Raw genomic sequence first — 22,729 nt, forward strand, 5'->3', positions numbered from 1 at the left:
CCCCATGCTATCACTGCCCCGTGATCCTGGCCCTGCCTGCTTGCCTCACTCCCAGATGCTGTTCCCTACCCTCCTGCTGCCCCATCTCATCTGCCTAGCTGAGCACGCCCTGCCTCCGGGGGTCCTAGGCCAGTCTCCATGGAGATCTCACCTGCCCGCTTCATCTAGAACCCCCAGTGGTGGTTATGGGCCAGATGGGCTGGGGTGTCTGGGCAATGGGGCTGGGGTTGGTGATGGTGGTGACCCTGGCAATGGCAGATGGAAGGAGCCACTGCTGTGGGGGATGCCAGGAAGCTGAGTCCAGCCACAGTTCTGCCTCAGTCATGCTGCATGCCTGGGGGTGGTGGGACCTGCGGCACGTCATTCTAGGCCATTCTATCCATCTCTTGGACCCCTTAAAATTTAGAAAATTAATATTTATCTACCCCTGGCTGTCTGTCATGCAGCCCTTGATGGCTTGCCTGGCCCTCCACCCAAAATAATTGCTTGCCTCTGGCTTAGGGTTTGTCAGTAATTTTCATCACATCTTCTAGTTTGGGCTTCAAATGTTATTGATAGTCATGAGATTGTCCATTCCCTCTTTAAATCAAAGCAGGATTATGGCAGCATTGTTTTTTTGGGCACTGACTACCCAGCCTAAGTAGATGCCTACTTTATCTTTTGTTTTTCTATTTAGTTCCTTCCAGACCCCACTCCTCTTGTTATGAATCAGGATGAAAGAAAACAGCGAGGTCTTACCAAATGGGGAAATGGTAAATGAGAATTTTTTAACAGCTCCAAGTTCCATGTCTTTCATGCAAGTCAACCCAGGACTTGATTCAAATAATTTCTGATGTACATCCCTGGGATTTGCAGTCCCCAGTCTCTCCCAACCCACTTGCCTGACTTCCCTTACTCACTCCACAGAAAGGTTCACTTTTACTCACTGTTGATATTTCAGCAGGTATGCTGAACAAACTGAACATGACAAGTCTGGAGTCTCTCCTCTAAGAAGTTACTATAAGTTCAGAGCCTGTCCACATATGCAGAGGAGTGTAGCTTATCATTCCAAAGGTGTGCTTCCTTTCAGTAATCTAAGTTAAATTTAGTCTCCTACTGTGTTGCCCTACTGCCAGCTGCATTACATCCTCCACAAAATTTCCCACATGCATGAGCAGGTTTTACTGATCTAAGTAGTTTTGTGCCATCTGCAAAGTTCACCCCCTTGGTGCCCAGATCATTAGTACATGGTCTCCTGTTTCCCATTCTTTTATTCACTCTTTCATGTTATAAAACATAATGGGAACTTTCTGAAAGCTTCTGAACAGGTCTGGTATGTGCTTCTTTCTTTTATGGCTCAAGTACAATAGAAATCTCAGATACTGACATGCTTCTTCAGTATGAAATGTACATTTGAACTATACACATATCAAGGAACATGCCGCCGCTCTTACAGAATATGCTACAAGGTGCCCAGAAGCCCCAGGGGAGAGTCAGGAGCCTGGCTACAGCGCACTGCACAGGAAGAGTGAGGGAGTGAAGGAGAAAAGAGTCAAGGATAGGAATGGAAGTGATGGGGTCATAAGGTGTGTGGTCTGAGGTGGAGAGTGGGGCTGAAGGTGAAAGGTGAGGCAGAGTCCTTTATTTTGAACTCTTTGGGGTAGGGACCTGGCCTTCACATCTGTCTTTGATGCACATGGCACACCGCTGACTATACAAATGAGCAATGATAGGATGTAAGCTGGGATGAGTGGCACTGGCACTTCAATGGAGGGTCTGTTTAACACTCAGTGGGTGCGTCTACACATGCACCTGACTGCGCATGGGTTGTTCTGACCCTACTGTGCAGTATCAATGAGCTACTTGCTGCTGCACAGCACCATACCTAGACTCCTGGTGGCCCTGGGTGAACTTTTAGTATCGGGCCCCCCTTCGCCAGAGATATTGATAATAATAGTTTTAAAATTACCATTTTTGGGCTCCCTTGCAATTTGGGCCTGGGGCAGCCACCCGGTTCACCCATGTCTGTGCCTGGCCCTGCTGCTGCTCAGTTAGCATTGGTGGTGTGGTTTGTGCCCGCCAATGCTGTGTTGCTGTAGCAACAAGCTACATCACCGTAGCTCATTGCTACAACGACGTGTTATGTAGAACTGCCCAGTCCCTCAGTGTTGGGGGAGGGAGAGCCTTTGTTACTGGTTGTTCCCTTTCCATATTCAGAATATATATTTTCCTTGCTCTGGACTTTGTCCTTGTCCACAGGCTGTACTCAACACAGATGTAACATTGGCTTTTTGTTCACACCCTAACTGGTACTCTGAGTTCTGAGGGACGGGTTGCAGCTTCCTGTGAAGCAGAAGCACTGGGACAGAGGGAACCATTTTCCCCCGTGGCTTCCCCAGAATACCAACGCTTGGTGTTTTGTTTTGTTGGGGTTTTTTTACCCCCTCAGGAACAAAGTTGCAGATGAAGCAGCCTGGTCTAGGGGACAGCCTTCTGCACTGGGGCCCTGTTCCCAGCTCAGCCACTGACCTGCCATGTGACTGTGGGCCCATCACTCAGCTCTCTCTGCTCCTGCTTCCCTTCCCTCCCTTGTCTGTTTAGATGGCAAGCTTTTGGAGCATGGGCTCTAACTTTCTCTCTTCACATAATCTAACAGGGCAAGGCACTGGTGTGCCCCTCTTTGTTGCTGTAGAACAATAATATAGAAGAATCTCAAGAGCCTACTCAACCAGGGTCAGCATGTAAAATGGTGTGCATAATTACCAATCAAACAAATATTCATCATCTAGTTTAACACTGTGATGTTCAAAGTCTGGGCTGAGCCATGGATCAGCAGAATGTGACAAGGATAAAGCCTGAGTCCAGATCTTTCTGCTGAGGCTACACAGGGGGAAGCCCAGAGTTTCCTCTGTAGTGGAGGCTCTGCTTTGTTGCAGCTCAAGGAGCAGTGGCTGACCTTTGGCACTAGATAGTGAATGATTTCCCTAGCACAAGAGCAAGCTCCTGACCAACATCTTCTGCAAAGAGACTGTGACTCTTATCTCCCAAAAGCATGAGCAACAAATAAAATCCCTACAGGCTTATTCCTGCTATTTCCCATATGCCCCAAAGATAGATAAGGGTTGTGATAACACAGGTGGAAGAATTCTACACGGCAGGACTAGAGCATGGGCAGATTGTCTTGGAAACTGGGAGCGGCTGCACCAGGCTCTGCAGCTGAAGCAGTAATATCTCTTCCCCCTTCTTCCATGAATGAAATATGATCTTCTTAGTCTCAGAATCCAGGACTTTCTGCCCACGCCAAATTCTTTGCTAGGGGGCTGTCGTTCACCAGGTTTAAGGAGAGTAGAGTCTGTTGGTCATCTGAAAGGGAAATGGTCTGCAGTCTGCTTTCAGGTGAGGTCCCTCCACTGATGAAGCTATTCAATAGCCCTTGCAAGCATCATGTCCATTGCCCCATATGAAAGTCTGAGTCCCAGTATGGTTGGCCATTGGGCACAGAGTGCAAGAGCTTTGGCAAGAAGGTCTGTGCTATACATGGCCACTTTTGGATAGGTAAGCAACCAGTGCTACAATCACACCAATATATACCCCCGTGCCAATGGTTATAGAGAGTGCAGCAAGGAAGAGAGCCCTCCGGGAAGCTGAACTTGCCATGTGGAAATCTCCTTTGGAGACAGCTTTACTGGTCTGGAAAGAGAAGACAACATGTAAATATTTATTGACATCATCTGAAATGTTACTGAGACAAGGTCACATAAACTCGCTGGAGACTGATTATCCAGTTTAAAATAGGGGAACAGCCTTGACTTCCAAAATTTATTCCCTTCTATACTCCTTTACTTTGATGCCTGTTTTCTAGAGGTAAGATTTGAGACAGCTGTTTTGAGTGAGGGTGAGCACATTTCAATGCAGGTGAACACGTTCAGACATGTTACGTTTTTAAACTGCACTTTCATGGTACAGTGATGGTGGCACCGCAGTCCCGTCATCATTTTTCTTGCTATGTAACATTTGAATATCATATATTTGTAGACTGAGCTGTCTTTGTTCTTCTCTTGGGCAGATTTTGAAAATGTGCATCATTTGTCACTCTATTAACTTTTGAACCTTACTCTGATGGTGATATGATTTCATAATAGCATGCTGGGAGGCGCATATATCCAGAGACACTAACTATGTTGTTATAATGTATTGATAATAGAGTGCAGTATCTTGAGCCCACTGATCAGAAATATGTAAATTTAAGTATTCTTTTCTGGCTACATTGCATTAAAAGAGATAAGGACGAATACCAAAAACAGAAAATGACACTGCATATTGCAACTGCTCACCCTGATCTGGTGTTCAGATCTGGTCATATAAAAAACTTAGGAGATGGGCAGTGAAAACAGTTAGAGTGCTGTAAAGACTTTCTTGTGCGGGGAGGTTAAGAAAGGACATTTTCTATAGTTTAAAGAGGAATCAAATGAGAGAAAGCACTGCAGGTATACACAAAATAATGAATGCTCTACAGCAGGTAAATCAATCACTGCTCTTTCTTGTGATACAAGAGCACAATGGCATTGAATTAAATTTAAATGGAATGCATTTAAAAGTGATAAAAGGATATGCCATTTTACACAATGCAAAAATAACCCCTGGAACTCACTTTCATAAGCTCTTGGGATAAAGGGGATTCAACATTTATATGAATAACAAGAATAGCTGAAGATACATTAAATAGGATAAGTCACTTACTGACTGGCAGGGATTAGCCCATTCATAATTGGCTATTAGAAAAATTTATACTTTCTGCTGCAGCAACTAGTACTGCGTACTGTCATGGACAAGGCACCAGGGACCATTGATAAGGCAGTATCTAAATTTGATTTCCTATGTTCCTTGATTTCTCTGGAGACACACTGGGTAAAGGAAGGGAGTAATACAGTAGGGTGGGAGGAGCCATTAGCTTGCCAGCTCTTCCTGCTGGGGATTTTTACTTCCACTCTGAAGCACTAGGCACAATCAGTTATTATTACTCTCTATTATTGGTATTATAGTAGCACCAAGGGGATGCTGGCCCATTGCACTGTGTGAAAACATGGGACTAAGAGGCAGATGGTCCCAAGAGCCAACAATAACAATAAAACAAATAGTGCTGAATGACAATAATCCTGCACTGGTTGCAGCAATGATATTAGAAAAACAAATACAAATCAGAGGAGCTGCTCTGAAAAATTTTAGTTGGCTGGCAACTTTCCTTCCCTCACCGACACAGCATCCTAAGTTCAGCTAACTGTAACATCACTGATCTTTCATTCATCTTTCTACCATCTCCATGTAACTTTGTCAAAAGACTGGGCCACATTCTGTCTGAGTAGGATGTAAATCCAGAGCAACTCCAGTGACCTGTGTGAATTAACAGTACTTTGGACTGGCATTGAAGTAACAAAATGTTAGCCATACCCATGAGAGCTTAGCCAGTCTGAGCTAAGACAAATCCAGGGCCAGTTTCTCCTCATAGTTTTTAAATAGATGCTGCATTTGTCCCAGGAGAAAGGTTTCTCCTATGACCCTACCAAAGTACCTGGGACAAAATGTGCTATCTCCTTTTCCGGGTTATTGTAGTGTGTGCCTGTAAGGCTATTGTGTATCATTCCCTAAAGCTGGTCAGGATGTGTGTTCTCACTGGTGCCCTACTGGTGATGCAGCTTGGAAGCATGATGTGTGAAATGACTGTGCCACTCCTGGGACAATTAGGACTGTGCCAAATACTTACACTTTTAAGTATGCCAGATTTTGTTGATGTAACTCCACTGACTTCAGTAGAGTTGCTCTTGACTTTTACACAGGAATATGAACCCAAAGGCCTTTTAGAAAGACTATATTTGACACTGAGTTGGGAGAATATTGTATTCTATTCTCAAGGTTTAATCAGCAATCTATAAGGAAATATTATTATTCCCATCTTATAGATAAGGAACTAAAAGTATTGCCTGGATTTTTCAGAGCCAACATCAGAGGTCATTACCACAAACACAGTGAATACAGGGACCCTTATAATAAGTAACAAGAGAATAGATTCTTTGCTGTGCCCAGTCTCCAAAGCCTTGTGATTCTGAGGGAGTTACAGTGCTGGATCTGGTCAGCAATATTTGTTGGAAACAGTGTCAGCTGTTAATATCTGCCAGGAGATAAGGTATAATCTAGTGACTCTTAGAAGCATACAAATTGTGGCTGGCGGTGATATAGTGTAGGGCTTTATCAAGTCACAGTGTAGTGACTACAGACTCTATCACACAGGAGGACTATTTTATTGACATGTGGCCAGAGTCAGGTCCCTCAGCATTATAAGGATGGCACTATAAAGATTGCCTCTCTGCATCCAAGGGCAAATCCTCTAGTTTCCCTGGGGCAATTGTCCAGCATTGGCTGCAGTGGAAGAATGAAATTCTACTGTAAGGTGAGCAGGAAGTGTCAGGTTCACTTGCATGATACGGATGGTAGCATGCTGTGCCCCAGCATACTGGCTCTTCTCATGGGTGAAGGCTTGGGTACCAAACCAGTGGGCATGGCATAACTACAGCTACAGCTACTCCTCGCTTAACCTCATAGTTACATTCTTGAAAAATGTGACTAAGTGAAACAATGTTAAGTGAATCCAATTACATCACAGTAGTTACCTACTAGCAGGTGGGGGCCAAGCAACATTATAACCAAACATTATGCAATTTTAAATGAGTATGTTCTCTGTTAGATCAGTGATGTAATAACAAAACTAGGTTAACCGGGATGATGTTAAGTGAGGAGTACCTGTATGTCAAAATACAGTCTGGTTCCTGCCTAGTGGGTTCATTTAGCTTACAGGGCCTCTGCTTTAGAGCCACTGCATAGCCCAGTTTCTGTAGCACTGGAAAGCAGACATCAGGAGATGGGATTCCTCACCCCTTGGGAGAAGTAGAAGGCAGCAATCCCCAGAGGCCAGAAGCAGCAGAGCATTGAAAAAATGGCCAAACCGAGGTGGTCTCGTGGGGGAAGCATCAGGAAATGGTCCTCACTCTCACTGTCACTGGAGGAGTCACTCTGGAAAAAAATGGATTTAGTGTTGTTGAACATGCCGGACTGTCAGCCACAGAGAGGACCCAAGCATTGCAAGCTTTCCCCATTAATGGCCCAGAGGGATAGGCTGATTGCCAAAAAGTGAGTCTGCTCCTGCTATACAGCACAAGGACATCCTGTAAAAATTGGAAAGACCCTGTAGACATCAGGACCTGGAGACATGTAGTGCTCTTCCCCAACCTCAGGTGACTCAAGCTTTCCCTAAAGGGATTTGCCATAGGGATAAAAAACAAGTTATACCTCTATGGGGCATTCAAGGATTCAGCCTCTGCTTGGGCTTGGGCATAGCTGTAATACAGACCACCACAAAGCCACCAATGGAAACTGCCTTTGGTCACTTAACTACTTAAGGCCCTTCCTGAGTCTGAGCTGCCCCCATATGTCATCCTATCTATGGGTTTTCCAAGGTTCCTCTCATCCTGTATCTGTGCAGTGATCTCCCCCATGCCCTGCACTCTAAGCATTTCACAGCGTCTTCCCTTTCCTCTCCTTCCCTTTTATATATTCTTATACTCTTCTTACCATCAAATTCAGGGAATGAGTTTCTAAAAGATTATACCTCCAGAGACTGGTTTGATGAGAAAAAGGTTGTGACAAAAATTCAGAGAATGAAGTAGATTCTCATTTTCCTGCCAGAGTAAGTCCATGGTGGGGAATTTGGATTTCCCTGGAAATCATTCTTAAACCTAAATGTCTTGGGTTTTGATATAATGGGCTGTTGTCAGGTTTAGCAAAATACCCTATTCCCATTAGGACTAGATGGATCAATTGGCTGCCAAATGAGGTTAGCAAGTAAAGAAAAGGGATTTGAGCCTATCCCAAGGTTGCAAGAGCCCTCCCTCCTCTTTTCAAGGTGTGTGCTCTACAAAATGTCTCCAGGACTTTTCTTTCTATTGGGAGCACATCTTGCCCTAGAGAGTACCTGTCATAGCATGAACCTGTAGAAAGGAAGAAAGTCGTGTTTCAGTCTGGAAGGAGCATCTTCCCAGGATCTAAGCAACGGGATTTGGAGAAAGCCTACAGCTGCCAATTAAAGCAGGGCCTGGGGAATCCACCCAACACAGTGCTACCTTTCTGAGCCTTGTATACTGTTCCCAGTCTCTCCATTGCACAGAAAATCCTGAGTGGGCCCAGAGTGCATGTGTGTAACCAGCCACCACTTGGATTTAAGAGCTTATTATTTTATCACAAGACTCATGTTTATATTTTAAGCATCTCACAAACTTGCAAACTGTTAAGACGGCCACCAGAGCTACCGCCCATGAACTGGAATATAAGGCTGCCCCTCATAAAGATGGCTGTCATCTCTTAGTGCTCTCAATGAGATTGACAGCAGGGAAGGTGTCCTGAGATTAGGTACAGGAGAGTAGAAATTGTGATGAGACACGGAAATACTGGGAGCATGGCGAGAGACAGAGGAAACAGGAAAATGCAGGATTCAGGGGAGGACACAGAACAGACTATGGCAAATAGGAGAGCAGGGAAGAAAACTGAGGTGAATATCTGGGTAGGGGGAAGGATGAGGGGTGCAAATAAGGGAAATGGAGAAGGAGGTGAAGAGGAATAGGAGAACATGAAGGAGACTGGGAGAACTGAGCAGTAAAACCCTTTCAGCGGATAGGGAGGAAATATGAGCAGCTGCTGAATACAGGAAACTAGAGAAGTGAGGAACAAGGCAGTGCATGGGGCTGGAGACTGGGTGTACCAGAGACGCTGCCAGGGTGGGACTAGAAGGAGAGAGAGAGAGTGAGGGGTATAGAGGGAAGGGCTGGAGATGGAGAGAATGGAGCTTCCTGGGCCATCTGAAAAACTAACCCTAGTATCTGCTGTTTCGTGATGTAGCAACATGCACAGCATAGTATTAATCTGCCACACAAAGTGGGGTATCCTGTGCTTTCTACACATGCCCCTCACATTTAAAAAGTGACATTTTTAGAACCCCCCCAAAGGCTCACTCTTTTGAATGAGTTCAAGGCCAACCCAAGTTACTTTCCAACCATAAAAAGTTGAACCTTTATGGCAAAGCTGAGGGTAACTGGAAGGCTCTTCACCCCAGCTGGGCAGGGCAAGGATTGGAGTTCTAGGAATAAACCTTTGGCAGCCAGCCAGACACTCACAGAAAGGTAACGTTTAACTACCACGATGGCAACACCAAAAGGGTCTCCTACCAAAAATCACATCAAGGGGCACTGAAGGAAGAAACTGTATGTGTTTTAGTGATGCAGAGTAAACATCTGGAAGTGCAAGTTATCTGTTTAACCCTTGCAGTGTCATTTGTGCAGAATCCATCCTGCTGGACAGACAGTCACAACTAGCAGGAAAGCAGCCGCCTAATATTCCTCCCCAAAGGACCTCACCTCATATTCCTGGAATTCCTCCTCCTCTACCTCATAGGATACGGTTTGGATTCTGATATCACTCTCCACCAGGCATGGCCCTTGTACTTCTCGCCCATCTGGAGCCTCAGAGGGTGCCTCTTTGTTTTCCACAAAGGTTGTTTCACAGCTCTCCCCTTTGTTGTCCTTGGCTTTGAGGTTAGCTTCATCCTTCACCAGGATGAAGTCGGGGCCATACAATGCTTCTACAGCCAACTGCAGAGAACTGGCATCAAGCAGCTGGTGAGTCCTGGTGGTGCCAGTGTTTTGAAAGAAGTAGGAGTACAGTTTTCCCTGGCAGCGGTGACTAGGGTAATCCTGGTTGTGATGCTGATGGTAAGAGTAGCTGCCATGAAGGTGCCCATTGCTGTTGGCCAGCAGTGGGTTTTGAAGCTCACTCATACTTTCCATTCTGCTGAAAATTGCTTGAAGGAGCTGAAAGGAGGGTGACCCTGAAGAATAAAAGAAGGTAGAAGAAATGAGTGCAAGAAGTCAGCCCAAAGCAGAATTAGAGTCAGTTGTACCATTTATGGTAAAGTTTACTAGTCACAACAGAGATTATGGCAGGATGATGTCCAGTGGGAAATGGCAGGATCTGGCTGCCCAACAGAGAATAACAATGATGAGAACCCCTTTCCCAGGACACGAACACTGTCTCCAATAACTGAGGATTTGTACATCTGTCACAAACTGATAGTGAGAGAAGGATGTGGCCCAGTGATGAGATGATCTGATCCAGGCTGGAATAAGAAGAGGATTTGCTGTATCTATAATGCATCTGGAAAGTGGAACATACAGTCTGACAAGAATGCCCATTGCATCCTTTATGCTGGCTCATACTGTGTGTTTCTACAAAGGATAACAGATGGCACCAGAGTAGATATGAGGCCAACTAACATTGGGAAGCCTCCCTGATATCTGGAACTAGCAGGAGCTGCAATAAATTACAGCCCTTCAGGCACTGTAGGTTTAGCTAATTCAGCAATACTCAGACTGTGGTTCCCAAGTCACAAGTATCTCTTCAATGTATCACCTGCTTTTCTAGACAGAAAATATTATCAGAGGTGTTTAGGGAAGTTAACTTTTTTTTACTGTGTGTGTTAGGTGAGTCTTTCCTGCAGCCTTGACTAATGAAATGCACATGTTATCTACCTCTACCAGCCTTGGCACAAGTAATTTTTACTTTTGAACTGGAGATTGTTTGCCACAATTCTCATAGGGATTGGATATGCTGTTAACACTGACTACTTATGTGACTCCCGAGCCAGTCAGGACAGCATGTCACTGAGCTAATTGCTTCAGCATATACTGGAACTTTACTACTTGAGCAAGTTTGTGGACAGCATGAAACGGGGAAGGATTGTGAACATGTTGGAGGATGTGAGCGCAATTCAGAAGGACCTTGACAGATTGGAAAGTTGGGCTAGAGCTAACAGGATGAAGTTTAATGTGGACATATGGAAGGTGCTGCATCTCAGGAGGAATAATCAAAAATACAAATGTAAAATGGGTGACACCTGGCTATGGAAAAGGACTTGCAAGTCTTGGTATATCACACACTCAATATGACTTTGCAGTGTAATGCAGTAGCACAAAAGGCAAACATGGTTTTGGGGTGCATCAATAGAAGCATTAGATGAAAGGTACAGGAGGGGATAGTGGCCTTCTAGTTGGCACTGGTCAAGCCTCATCTGGAATACTGTGTGCAGTTATGGGCTCCTCATTTTAAGAAGGACATGGAGAAGTTAGAGAGGGTCCAGAGGCAGGCAACAAAGGTGATCCAGGGCTTAGAAAACAAGTCATATGAGGAGAGGCTGAAGGAGCTAGGCATGTTCAGCTTAAAAAGGAAAAGGTCCTTAAGTGGGGACATGATAGCAGTCTTCAAATACTTGAATACTTGCCATAAAGAAGAGGGAAAACACCTTTTCTCTCTTGCTGCAGAGAAGGGGATGCTGACCAATGGCTTGAAGTTGCAGCAAAGTTGAGATTAGATATCAGGAAAAACTTCTTCACTGTTAGAATAGTGAGGCAGTGGAATAGACTGCCTGGGGAAGTTGTGGACTGTCCATCACTAGAGGTGTTCAGGAAGAGATTGGTCAGAGATGATTTAGGCATAGCTATGTCTATTTTCTGCCATGGGTATTTCCCATGTTTCCGGGCTTTGCTGGTTGCCCTCCCCACACTTTCCCTTTATTTTGCTATATGTATGAGGGTGTTTTTAAGCCTTCCTAGAGGCACTGGGTATTGGCTACAGCCAAGGCTGGGGAATTTGATGGGTATACCAATGTTCCTGCTCAAATCAAAGCTGGAGGTTCCTGGCTAGAAGGTCTTGTCCCTCTGCTCAGGGTCAGACTGATCACTGTATTTGGGGTCAGGAAGGAATTTTACTCCATGGTGAGATTGTTATGAACTATGGGGGTTTTTGGCTTCCTCTGTAGCAGGGGGCATGGGCCTCTATCTGGGACCTCTTGAATGTATATTGACACCACTTTATAAAAGCAAGACACTGGCTCCCATAGTTCCCCTGCATTCCCTTTACATTGTGTCAGGTTTGATGGTAGTCTTATGTATAGGTTATAGGTTATGATTGTATAGGGTGGTTTGGATAGGGATCTTCCTGCCTCAGGGAGGGGATGAAGCAGATAACATCTAGAGGTCCCTTCTAGCCCTACTTTTCCATGACTAGAGTTCTTTAACACCTGGAATGGGGGGTAGTGAGGGAAAGAACAGAAGACCAGAAAGATAGATAAACCTTTGCAAGGATACTTTAAATAACATTCCAGTCTTGGTCTTAGCCTAGGAGCTTGCCATCAATACTTTTTATACAAAGGAAAATAAGGGAGCTTAACACTGAAAGGGAATTTTTGTCCAGTATGAGCTCTGTGTGTAGGTTATGGCATTCATGGGTGGATCCAGATTTTTGAAAATGGGGATGCAGAGAGTGTGAGGTGCAACATGCCAGGTAAAATAAGACACATTTTTTTTGGATAAAAAGAAACTAGAAGCTTTAATAAAATGCTAGGAGCCTAGGGTTGTATTATTAAGTTTAAGATTGAGGCAAAAACAAATATGAATTTATTGGAGTGAGTTAAAAACAATATGCAGGGCTGTGAAATAAGAGCTGTGTTACCAGGAGCAGCTAACAGACATCAGAACTCCCGAAGGGATAGCTTGATTGGTGGTACACCAAGACGTTAAAAAGAAAAGGTCATTAACACCTGTGGAATGAAGAGGTTAGAAGGAATCAGGTTCCCATGAAATGCAACTGACTCTCTCAGCATTGCCTGGTTAGAAATGCTGCTGCCATTGCCAGGCAGCTGGTTTTAAATTTTGCGTGTAGCAGAAATCAAAGTGGGGTGCAAGTGCACCAGTGCAATCCTCCCATAAATCTGCCCCTGACAGCACTTCTGTCTGCAAATTAACACTGAGGCATAGCGCTGAGGGAATTTTAATGACAGTGAAAAATCATTTCCTTTCAGATAATGCGGCTTTGTAGGAAAAATGTTGATTTGCCGAACTTTTTTGAGCTTCTATCAGTAAAATCTAAATGAGATTGCAAAATTAAGTGAAACGATTCTGAAATGTCAATCTAAAATAATTCTTTTCCCCATTTCAGAATATTGAAACATGTTTGTTTGATAATAAGGTTCCCCACCTTTATACTTCTGAATTAAAAAATTTAGGAATCTTCCATTCTTGGAAACTGTTTGATATTTCAATGTCCTAACTCACCTGGGAATAAAAGCAAATGTTGTTCTATACAAATTTCCTAGGAGACAAGATACCACTTACCTAGCTACTTCTAACAGTCAAGTATTCTGTTTTACTATGCTTCATCATCGTGCACCTGTCTCCTAAACAGAAATCAAGGGGCAACCTTACTTTGTCTTGAAGTACAAAACGTTCCTCCTCCTCAGAGATTCCAGCCATTTCTTTCTCTGAAGTATATTATACAGTATAGGCAAATACATCTATCTGGTATATGGCTGGCTGTGGTATTTCACTCTGTCTGATACATGTCATATCACTGGGTTTTAACTCCACTTGCAAGAAGAAAATTTAAATAAAGAAGCATGAATCAAAAACTCTAGAGAATGAAGAGCCCAATTAGCTCAAAAGACAGTGCAAGATTTTTTCCCTACTGTATAATTTCTAGTGTTGAATCTAGCTTAAAATATCACTATCGGTGGGGTTTCGATTCCTTCCCTGAGGACAGCATTCCCTAGGTGTATAAAAGTTGAGCTACATCTCAGAAAAAAGAAATAATTCACATATTCCTCCCCCTCCCCACCCCAGCCTCAGCACTACCTTGCATCGTTAAGGCATATCCATTTTAACACAGATGTTGTTCATGGCTCTTCAGGGGTGGATTCACAGGTGATACAGTGACACAGACACACTGTTCTCTGTTGCTGTGGCCATGGGAGCAGCAGCTGGTGACTTTCTGAAGTCCCCAAATCAGGTAAGACTTTCCCCACTCCCTTCTTCTCCATACACAACAGCATCTCCCCTTTCTTCATCTTCCCTTCCTCCTCTCCCCAGCCCACTGCTGCTGCTGTCTCTGGCTGCCCAAGGGGTAGGGACAGAGGGATGCTCCAAAGTCACTCCTGCCGACTCCAGCTGGGCTTTATGGGAAGCCAAGCTCAGCCAGGGAGAGCAACAGCAGGGGGTGAGCTTCTCCTCCCTGCCTGGTCCCCCTGGGTGTTCCTTGCCAGACTAGGAGCAGGTTCAGGGGAAGGGAATCTGCCTGCCACTACTGCAGCTGCTGTCTGTGGCTGAACCTGGCTCTGCATGCAGCCCAGCTGGAGCAAGGCAGGAGGAGCTCTGGAGCCTCCCCTCAGTCCTGGGGGAGCTGGGGATACTGGGGACAGCAGCAGGCAGAAGAGAAAGGAAATGGGATGGGGTAGAGGGGGGTGTGCCTCCATGTATGGAGGGGAAGGGACCCCCCATCATACCTCATCATTGAGGGGCTTAACATAAGACCCTAGCTGCTGCTCCTAAGATGTGGTCTGCCTGCCGTGGGGTGGGGAGGCTGGGAGCAGGGGGTGCAGCCACCCCTGCAATGCTGGTTGCTGCTCCCACACAAAATCCTGGATTCATCCCTGTGATTCTGCCTTGGCATGTGGAAGTATGCCCCATCCTCTTCATTTTCTCAACCTGGTGAGAAATTATATGTGAACAACTAATAAGTAAGGAGATCTAGTAACATGCATTATGAATATAGGCAGGTTAAGGAATGTATAGGAGCCTGGATAATAACTTTTTTAATATTAAAGAAATGATACAATACATTTATTTTGCCACTGACTGTTATTTCCACAATGCATTGAGAACTGGATTTGGAGGACAGGAATGGGAAAATGGAATAGAATGTGGTCCCACTCTTCAGGAAAAGATGAATAAACCTGACCATCATTTTCCTATAAACTTAAATTATATTTCTAGTAAAATAATGACACAAATATTAAGAAGAGACTAATCCCTGCACATTTGGTGACTTGTCTCATGAAAATGTTCTAGTTCAAGCTTAAGTGGACTGGAAATCATCACTGACTTGGACTGAAAACTTTGTGAAGGACCATGAGTGAAGGGTGCTGAGGAATGATGGCAGGACGAAGTTTAGTAGATATTGCATATCTGACAGTCACCTCTGGTCTGGATCTAAAGATCTTCAGTAATGTCTGAGAAAAGAGGGTAAACTACACAACAATGCCATTTGTATATGGCCCTATACTGGGAAAAGTAACAATGCAAAGCATCCTAAGGAAATTAAAAACACAAGGAAAAGATCAAATGAAATTTGGACTGGGAAAAAAACTTAAGTGAAAAGAATCTGAAACAGGCAACCAGGTAGGAATGAAAGATTTGGGAAGAAATAATATCTGAAAGAGACCTAGAAGTTACAGTGGATGGCCAGTAAGACTGGCAATCTAATAGTGGCAGCAAGAAGGCCAATGTGAGGCATCAGGTCAGAAATCAGGGAGGCGACAGGGTTTTTTTTTGGAAAGCTGTGATGCTACTGGAGCTGATTATGTTGATTTTGGGACCCTTAGAAAGATGTTGGTTCACTAGACAGAATTCAAAGAAGAGGAACAAAAATGAGGTAGAGAGACAGATTTACAAGGAAAGATTGATAGAGCAACGTCTGTCTAGCTAGGTCACGTAACAGTGTAAACAGTGTCAACAATCTGCAATCACTACACGTTTACACATTAATTCAACTGAATAAACTCCAGTGCAGTTCATGCTAGAGTTTATTGCTCCCATGTGTCACATTTACATGTGTGCCCCGGACCTCAGCACGCTGAGCCAAGTTGGAACAACCCTGGCTGTCAGGGGGCTGCCAGCCCAGTGCCACTTCAATCCGGCTCCATGTGCTGTGGAGGGGCTGGCTAGGGCAGAAGGGAGCTCCGGTGCAGGGCTAGCCAGCAAGTGGTCCCTGCACTGAAGCACCCTCATGCCCCAGCCAATCCCGTCAGCATCTACATGTGAGTTGCTGTGCACTAAATAACACCACCACAAGATAGTACTTGTGTTGACAAGTATTAGCCTATGGTGGCATTTATTTGCTTACTGAGGCCTAATAGGGGTGCACATGTAGATGTGGAGACTTTATTGGGGAACTAATTAGGCAACCCCACAGTAAACATCTCATGTAGATGCTCTCACTAGAAGGGATGATGGTTCAAAGAGTAAATTTGGCAGTAAGCAAGGGAATGATGAATAATGCAGTCTCAGCATTAAGAAAGTCCTTGAAAGTGGGCTGCAGAATCCCATCTCATCCCAAGAAGAGTGATAAAGGTCAATTGCCTGGGATCTTTAAAACAAGAAAGCACAAAACAAAAGCACCATCACTCTTGTATTGGCAAGGCATGGTTTTCTCCCTTGCTAACTCTCTGATTTCCATTCTGGTTGTGATGTGAGATACCCCACCATAGTAAACATTCTCTTATTTTCTCCCTTTCAGCACCTCAGGGACCTGGCTCCCAGGAGCAGTGTTATAATGAGAAGAAAGTTGGATATTCATTGTAGTGGGATCAAGAATCTGGAAAAGGTCACTTCAACATTTCCGGTCTGAGCCCTCCCACAGAGCTGTGGCTTCAGTGAGACTGTGAAAAGGAATTGCTGTATTGAGGAAAGGGCTGACTCAGTCTGGGGAGGTTAAAGTCATCAATCTTTCCTCTGGGGGAGATCTACAGAAATATTCTCAGCAATCTTATTATGATAACAGAGAGAAAGCTAGATAACATGGGCCCCAGGATGAGGCGAGAAATGAGGAGTAAGACCTTCCTACCACAAATCTCATAAATATGCAAAGTCACCATGAAGTACAGTCACAGAAACCATATCTCATCATTTTTCTGCAGCTGGGGTTTTAACTGGAGGTGGATCATTGAGGGACATCATGTCAGGCCCCCGCAGCCGCTATGCTCAGCTAGAATAAAATGCAAGCAAAGAGCCTGCTTCTCACTGCAACACAAAAGGATTAGAACATTCCCCTCACACCTCCGATCTCACAGAAGCAGCTTAGGCAGGTGGAGGTGAAAGGATATGGTAGCTGAAGGGCATATATGTGTATGTGTGTACAAGTACACTCATGTAAGTACATTTTTTTGCAGTGAACATGAAGATCATCAGGAAAGGGACTGTGGCTTTGCACGGGCTCACATAGCACCTACCAATCAACTGAGATGATAATGATAATGTTAATGATGATGCCAGGGATGGATTACAAGGAAAGCAACAGTAAAAAAAAGCCACTCTCACACATGGACCCCGGGAAAGACAGTGACTGACAGTTCATGCAATAATCTCCAAACCCGATTTGATTTCTTTGGGTTCTACAGTAAGTCTGACTAATCTGGGCCCTTATTACCCATCACTAGGCTTTGGAGAAAAAGAATGAAACAGGCAGATCAAAGTGAGAAAGCTGCAAAACAGACAAAATTGGCTAAGAGCAGACACACTCCATCCTCATTATGAACACCGCTGGACAGAATGCATAACTATTAGCCCTGCAGCACTAGTCTGTGAAACAGTGGCAGTAGATAATAGCAGAAAGATGTTATTGGGTGTTTAGGGAAGATGCATGCACATACTGTGAACATAGGGAGAGAGATACACTCATAGGAGGAAGGAGTCTCAATCAGGTGGCAAGAGATGGGCTGTAACTGCAGTCTGACTGAGATATAGCTTATCAGATACCAATGGATGCTTTGTTTGTTGCTCTCTGCCTATAGATTAGAGTCCCATGCACCCCCTGTCCAACCTGTCAACAAAACATGAAATATACAGTTGTGCATTGTGCTCTGCTCTCATCACAAAGGCTGGATCCCAGACAACAGATCCACATGGAGCTAAAGAAAAAACAAATCTGGCCAGATTCTGTTCTGCCCCCAGCTACTTGAAATCAGAGTCTGGATTCAGATCACAGTGTGACTGATGCCTCCCAGCCAACAACCTCAGCTCTCAAGACTAGACCAACATGTTTACCCTACCCAATGCAATAAGTTACAAATGGACAGGTCAGTGAGTATTTGTCTCAGAGGATAGCCCTGGATTCCAATTTGACACTTGGCACAGATGTGGGGTATAATAGGTCAAGCTAATGGTAAATTAAGTAGCTTGTCCAAGAATCAATCATGGTTTAATTGCTCTGCCAGGTAACCATTCAGTTTTGTTTTCCATGCTCATTATCAGGTTACAACAGCATTACATCTCTCCAAACACCCTCAGAGGAGGTTAGAATATCCTGGTGCAAAATTTTAACTTCTGGCTGACATACAAGAGTGCTCCCCACTGAGTCATACTGTCAGATTTGGAGAGAAGTACTGAGCTCCACAGCCAGGCTTCTGGCCAAGCTGTTGGAAAGAGGTATGATTAGGGAGGCAAAGAGAGAATAACAGGGCAGCAGCAAGAAGAGTGCCTGCTCCAACTGAAGTGAAAGTGGCACCTTAAATAGTCACACCTGCTTTGGCTATGGGTACATTGATGGACAGACTTCAAAGCATCCCTCAACATGGTTGCACTGGTTGCATTAAACAAATGCGAGCTGACTAATGGCTGCAATGTTCCAAGTTGCAATGTTGAAAGTTAAACTACATTGGGATGTAGTTTAGTTTGCAATGATGCAAACTCATTTAAAACCTCCAAAACTTGTTTATGTGTTATGTGTGATGCCATTAAGCCACACAAAGGGAAATGTTCTTCACATGTACATTGTGCCATTGTCACGTGCACAAGTGCCTCAGCTATTTAAAAAGCGGCTTGGAGTGGATTTAGAATAGGGTGTGGCAGGGGATGACAAGGTGGAAATTAATGCGGAGATGTAGGAGGTGGTTAGATAAGGGCCTGAAAGAACAGACCAAAGAGATGAAATAGGATACAGAAGCAGAAGGGAACCACAGAAGGATCTGAGTTGGGAAAGGATGTCTCTAGTGGAACAAGGGAGCCAGGTGGTCAGAGCAGCATTGTGGAGAGGACGGAGGAGGTCTGAGGGAGGTGGAGAGGCTTATTGACACTACTTGTGTGCTTCACTTGGGAATGCAGCCATGAAGCACCCCCCAAACATTTGTTCTCCTTTCATGTTCACTAGCTACTGAAAATGAGGCAATATACCCACTTTAGATTGACTGTGAGTGCACATCAATGAGCATGCTTGTGACTGAGAGCCTGAGACTGGGCCTAGGTGTACAGTCAGGGCCTCTCCAAGGCAGCTACTGTGCTTCAGTTTCCGTATACAGCACCCACAGTGGAAGAAAGTTGTCAGCAACCACAGAGTAGGAGAAAGTGGCCAGGGGTTGCTTCACCAGGGCAATATTGGGCTGGGAGTTATAGAGAAGTAGGGCAGGAAGGGACCTGTAGAGGTCATCTACTCCAACAACTGCCTGAGGCAGGATCATTCTTATTCATATTCAAACCATCACATATAAACTATCATCTAAACTCTATATAAGACTACTGTCAAACCTGACATAATGTAGACCTTAACATCCTAACCTAGCAGAGGTAAAGCAAGGGAACTATGGTAGCCAGTGTCGTGCTTTTATAAAATTTTGTCAATATATATTCAAGAGGTCCCAGGTAGAGAGGAAGGCAAAACTCCCATAGTTCATACCAGTCTGATCATGGGGTAAAATTCCTTCCTGACCCCAAATATGGTGATTGGTCTGACCCTGAGCAGAGAATCAAGACCCTCTAGCCAGGAACCTTCAGCTTTGGTCCCAGGAATAGGTAGAGTAGACAGCTCAGGACAGGCAGTGTATCAGGTGCTCATGAGGGTTTGAGCAGCTAGGATGAGGAGTGAGGGGATTTTAAAGCTGTTGTAGGGAAATATGTAATGATACTTGGGGTGGGAGTGGGTAAGGAGGAGTAAGCAGCACTAATACTGTGCATCAGCATTATGGAGATGTCAGGGTGCCTGAGAGAAACAGAAGCTAATTTACAGCTCCAATGTGACTGGTTTGATAGAGCCAGAAAGTAACGAATACAGCATTTGTTCTGCTAACTTAATAGGTGTAGAGTCAACTGCCTCAGTGATGGGCTCCTGTATCTGTCAGAGGGTAAATTGCTTTGAGAATTGGGAAGCCATGTGCTGCTTTTTGAGGTTCACAAGTCAAGCTGGTCAATTTCCAGGTGGAAATCAAATCTTTGTTCTTGCGGATAAAAATGTTTCTCTGCAGCACTGTTTCCTCCTAACTACTTAGAGACAAACACTGCTCCTAATGGTGTGAAACAGAAAATCAAACTCCAGACCCTGGAGCAGGTCTAGTCTAATGGCAGTAGGTGAAGCAGCAGTAAGCGAAGCAGCATCCCTTACATTTCCATTGTCCTTCCTTCCAAATCCAGTGAAAAGTATCCAATGCAGTCAGGGGGATGAGGGGCTCACCTCCCACCTCAATCAGGTTAGAGAAGACTTAGACAAAAGGTGTGTGGAAGAGCTCAAAGTAAGAGCTGTAAACAGTAGGATACGTGATGGGCCAGCAATCTCCCACTGCCTTGTCCTTTCCAGGCTGCTTATTTCCTCAGATGTGAGCTTCCAGGGACAGGGACTGTATCTTTTTTGTATATGTAGAATACCCCCAACGTATTATAGAAAAGAATCCCCCCCAAATAATAATAGAGTTTCTCATTAAATCCAAAAGGGAGATACAGTATATATATTTCCACTCAGCCACTAGATGTCTCAGTTACTCTACAAAGGATAGTGAATTTTTCCTTTTGCGAAGAGTTGGTTCCAAAGTAGGTTGATACAGGGAGCCTGAGCTGTTTGGCAACCCAGCTACTCTGAGCCAGCCCTGTCCTGTTGCACATCCTACCTTACACAAGTGCTGATGGTCCCCCTTGTTAAAAAGAAAAGGTGTGGAGCCAGTGTTGGACCTTGTGCGACATCATAATGCTCATGCATTTCTCAAGGACTTTTCATCCTGGAGGACCTCAGACCACTTTACAGATGTAACAAACTAGAATCCAGAGCACACTCTGGGATCCTTATCCTGCAATTGCAGTGCAGCCACCTGAAGTTATCTTTGTTTATGCAAGGTTTGTCATTTACATTTACAAATTAACAAGCCAGAGTGACACACATTGTAGGGCTTTAAAGGAATTAGCTAATTACCAGTAGTTAATTCTACCACTAACCACTGGGAAGTACAAAGTGGAGATGTGCCAGGAAGCTAGAGAAAGACAAATATTGTACTTTCCTCGAAAAAGAAAAACTGAGTTCCAGCAGTTACCTGGGTTCTGATCTCGCTCCCACTAGTGACTTCTTCTATTACTCTAGTACCTTGCATTGGGCTGGGGACTGCACAGACACACAGCAAGACAAGGCAGATAGGATCATAGAAAGTTAGGGTTGGAAGGGACCTCAGGAGATCATACTCAAAGACCTGTCAATGCAAGATGGAACAAAGGCAACACAACAATCTATCAAACAGAGGGTGGGTACAGGAGCAAGAAGGTAGTGGTGCTAAGAATACATGATTGTGTAATCTGCTTCATGAAAACTTAACAGGCTTACAGTGACTCACTGCAGTCTTTTCATGCCACAAAATTCCTAAAACCATTATCAGCTGGAGAAGTCCAGTGGGCACCATGGTAGGCGTAGGTTTTGAAGGGTGATTTGGAGAAAGAGAGGAGAGAAACCTCCTTGAGAGCATCCAACTCTAGCAGGGAGGCATGGGAGAAGTCATGGAGGTGCTTATCAGAGAGGTGGCCAAATAGAGAGTGGAAGAAGGTGAGCAGAGTGGACAGTGGGGGCAACATATAAGAATAGTAGTATAACTGGATGGGGGACAACCAGAACAGCAGCCTTTGGACCTGCCTTTGTGGCAGGAGTATAAATATAGCCACTGCTACAGTGGCAGCTGGTCACAGTGCTTTCTTTGGCACCACAACAGCTGCTACTACCCTGTGCACCACAGGTACCCAAGGCATGGAGCTGCCCTGCTACACCTCTGTGTGAAGATAAAAGAATATATACACAGGGGTGTGCAGAGCTGTGTAGGGTTTTCTGGGTGAGGACAAATAGCTTAAATGTAGAGAAAGTGGAACCAGTGAGTTTCTAGGGCCAAGAAGACAATCTTAGCAGCAGTGTTTCAAACGGACTGAGGCTGGTACAGTGGATGCCAGGCAGGTCTGAGAGGATGAGATTACAGTAATGAAGGTAGGAAGCTCTGAGAACCTACAGTAGAGTGACAGTGGTGCCAATAGTTACACTAATGTCATTCCACTGACTTCTGTGCAGTTACTATGGATTTGCACCAGAGCCACCTCAGTCCATGTTCGTCTACTTTCAATATCTGGTAACAGAATGGAATAAATAGGCACTTCTCCATAACTAGTGGGCAATGGAGCCAGGAGCAATAAGCAATACCGTGGGGTTTTGAAGATCAAATCATGTCAGACAAAAGTGATTAATTGGGTGTTTTAAATTTGGAGAATGAACAGGATCTGATCATTTTCTGCTCAGAGGAAGTAAAGGTCATAGCATTGCCCTTAGCACAGTGGAGTCTGGCAGAGGCTGTCATTCAAATTCTCAAGCCCTTTGAGGAATTAACCCATGAGATAAGTTTGGGAGACGTGTGTATCTTACATGGTGCCAGCTGTCAGGGTTCTGATGGGCCATCTTAACAACAAGGCGCCAGCCCAGGGCATCGGGGACAATCAAATGGGAATTTAAAATTCTGCAGCTGACTCCACAACACAGCAACGAGGTAAGCTGAGGGCAGGGTCTATACTTTAAGCTCTTTATGCTCAGCTCTGAATCTCACCAC

General features: G+C 44.6%; 1 protein-coding gene across 4 annotated transcripts in view; it reads right to left on the minus strand.

The window, feature by feature from the left end:
• Positions 1–780: 780 nt before the first annotated feature.
• Positions 781–22,729, minus strand: part of SYNDIG1L (synapse differentiation inducing 1 like) — a 94,300-nt gene continuing 72,351 nt past the window's right edge. For 3 of the 4 annotated variants that reach the window (XM_090033673.1, XM_090033674.1, XM_090033672.1), the window contains 3 exons: positions 9,438–9,907; positions 6,907–7,044; positions 781–3,669 (listed from right to left, as the gene is read on the minus strand). In XM_090033673.1, coding sequence (XP_089889799.1) covers positions 3,511–3,669; positions 6,907–7,044; positions 9,438–9,866 — 726 coding nt within the window. In that variant the 5' untranslated portion in view covers positions 9,867–9,907 and the 3' untranslated portion in view covers positions 781–3,510. The remainder of the gene's footprint in view (positions 3,670–6,906; positions 7,045–9,437; positions 9,908–22,729) is intronic. The other variant, XM_090033675.1, reaches the window with a different exon arrangement.

This window comes from Crocodylus siamensis, chromosome 2 (assembly GCF_052110815.1).
Source record: "Crocodylus siamensis isolate JL-2025a chromosome 2, ASM5211081v1, whole genome shotgun sequence".
In the NCBI taxonomy this organism is placed as follows: Eukaryota; Metazoa; Chordata; order Crocodylia; family Crocodylidae; genus Crocodylus; species Crocodylus siamensis.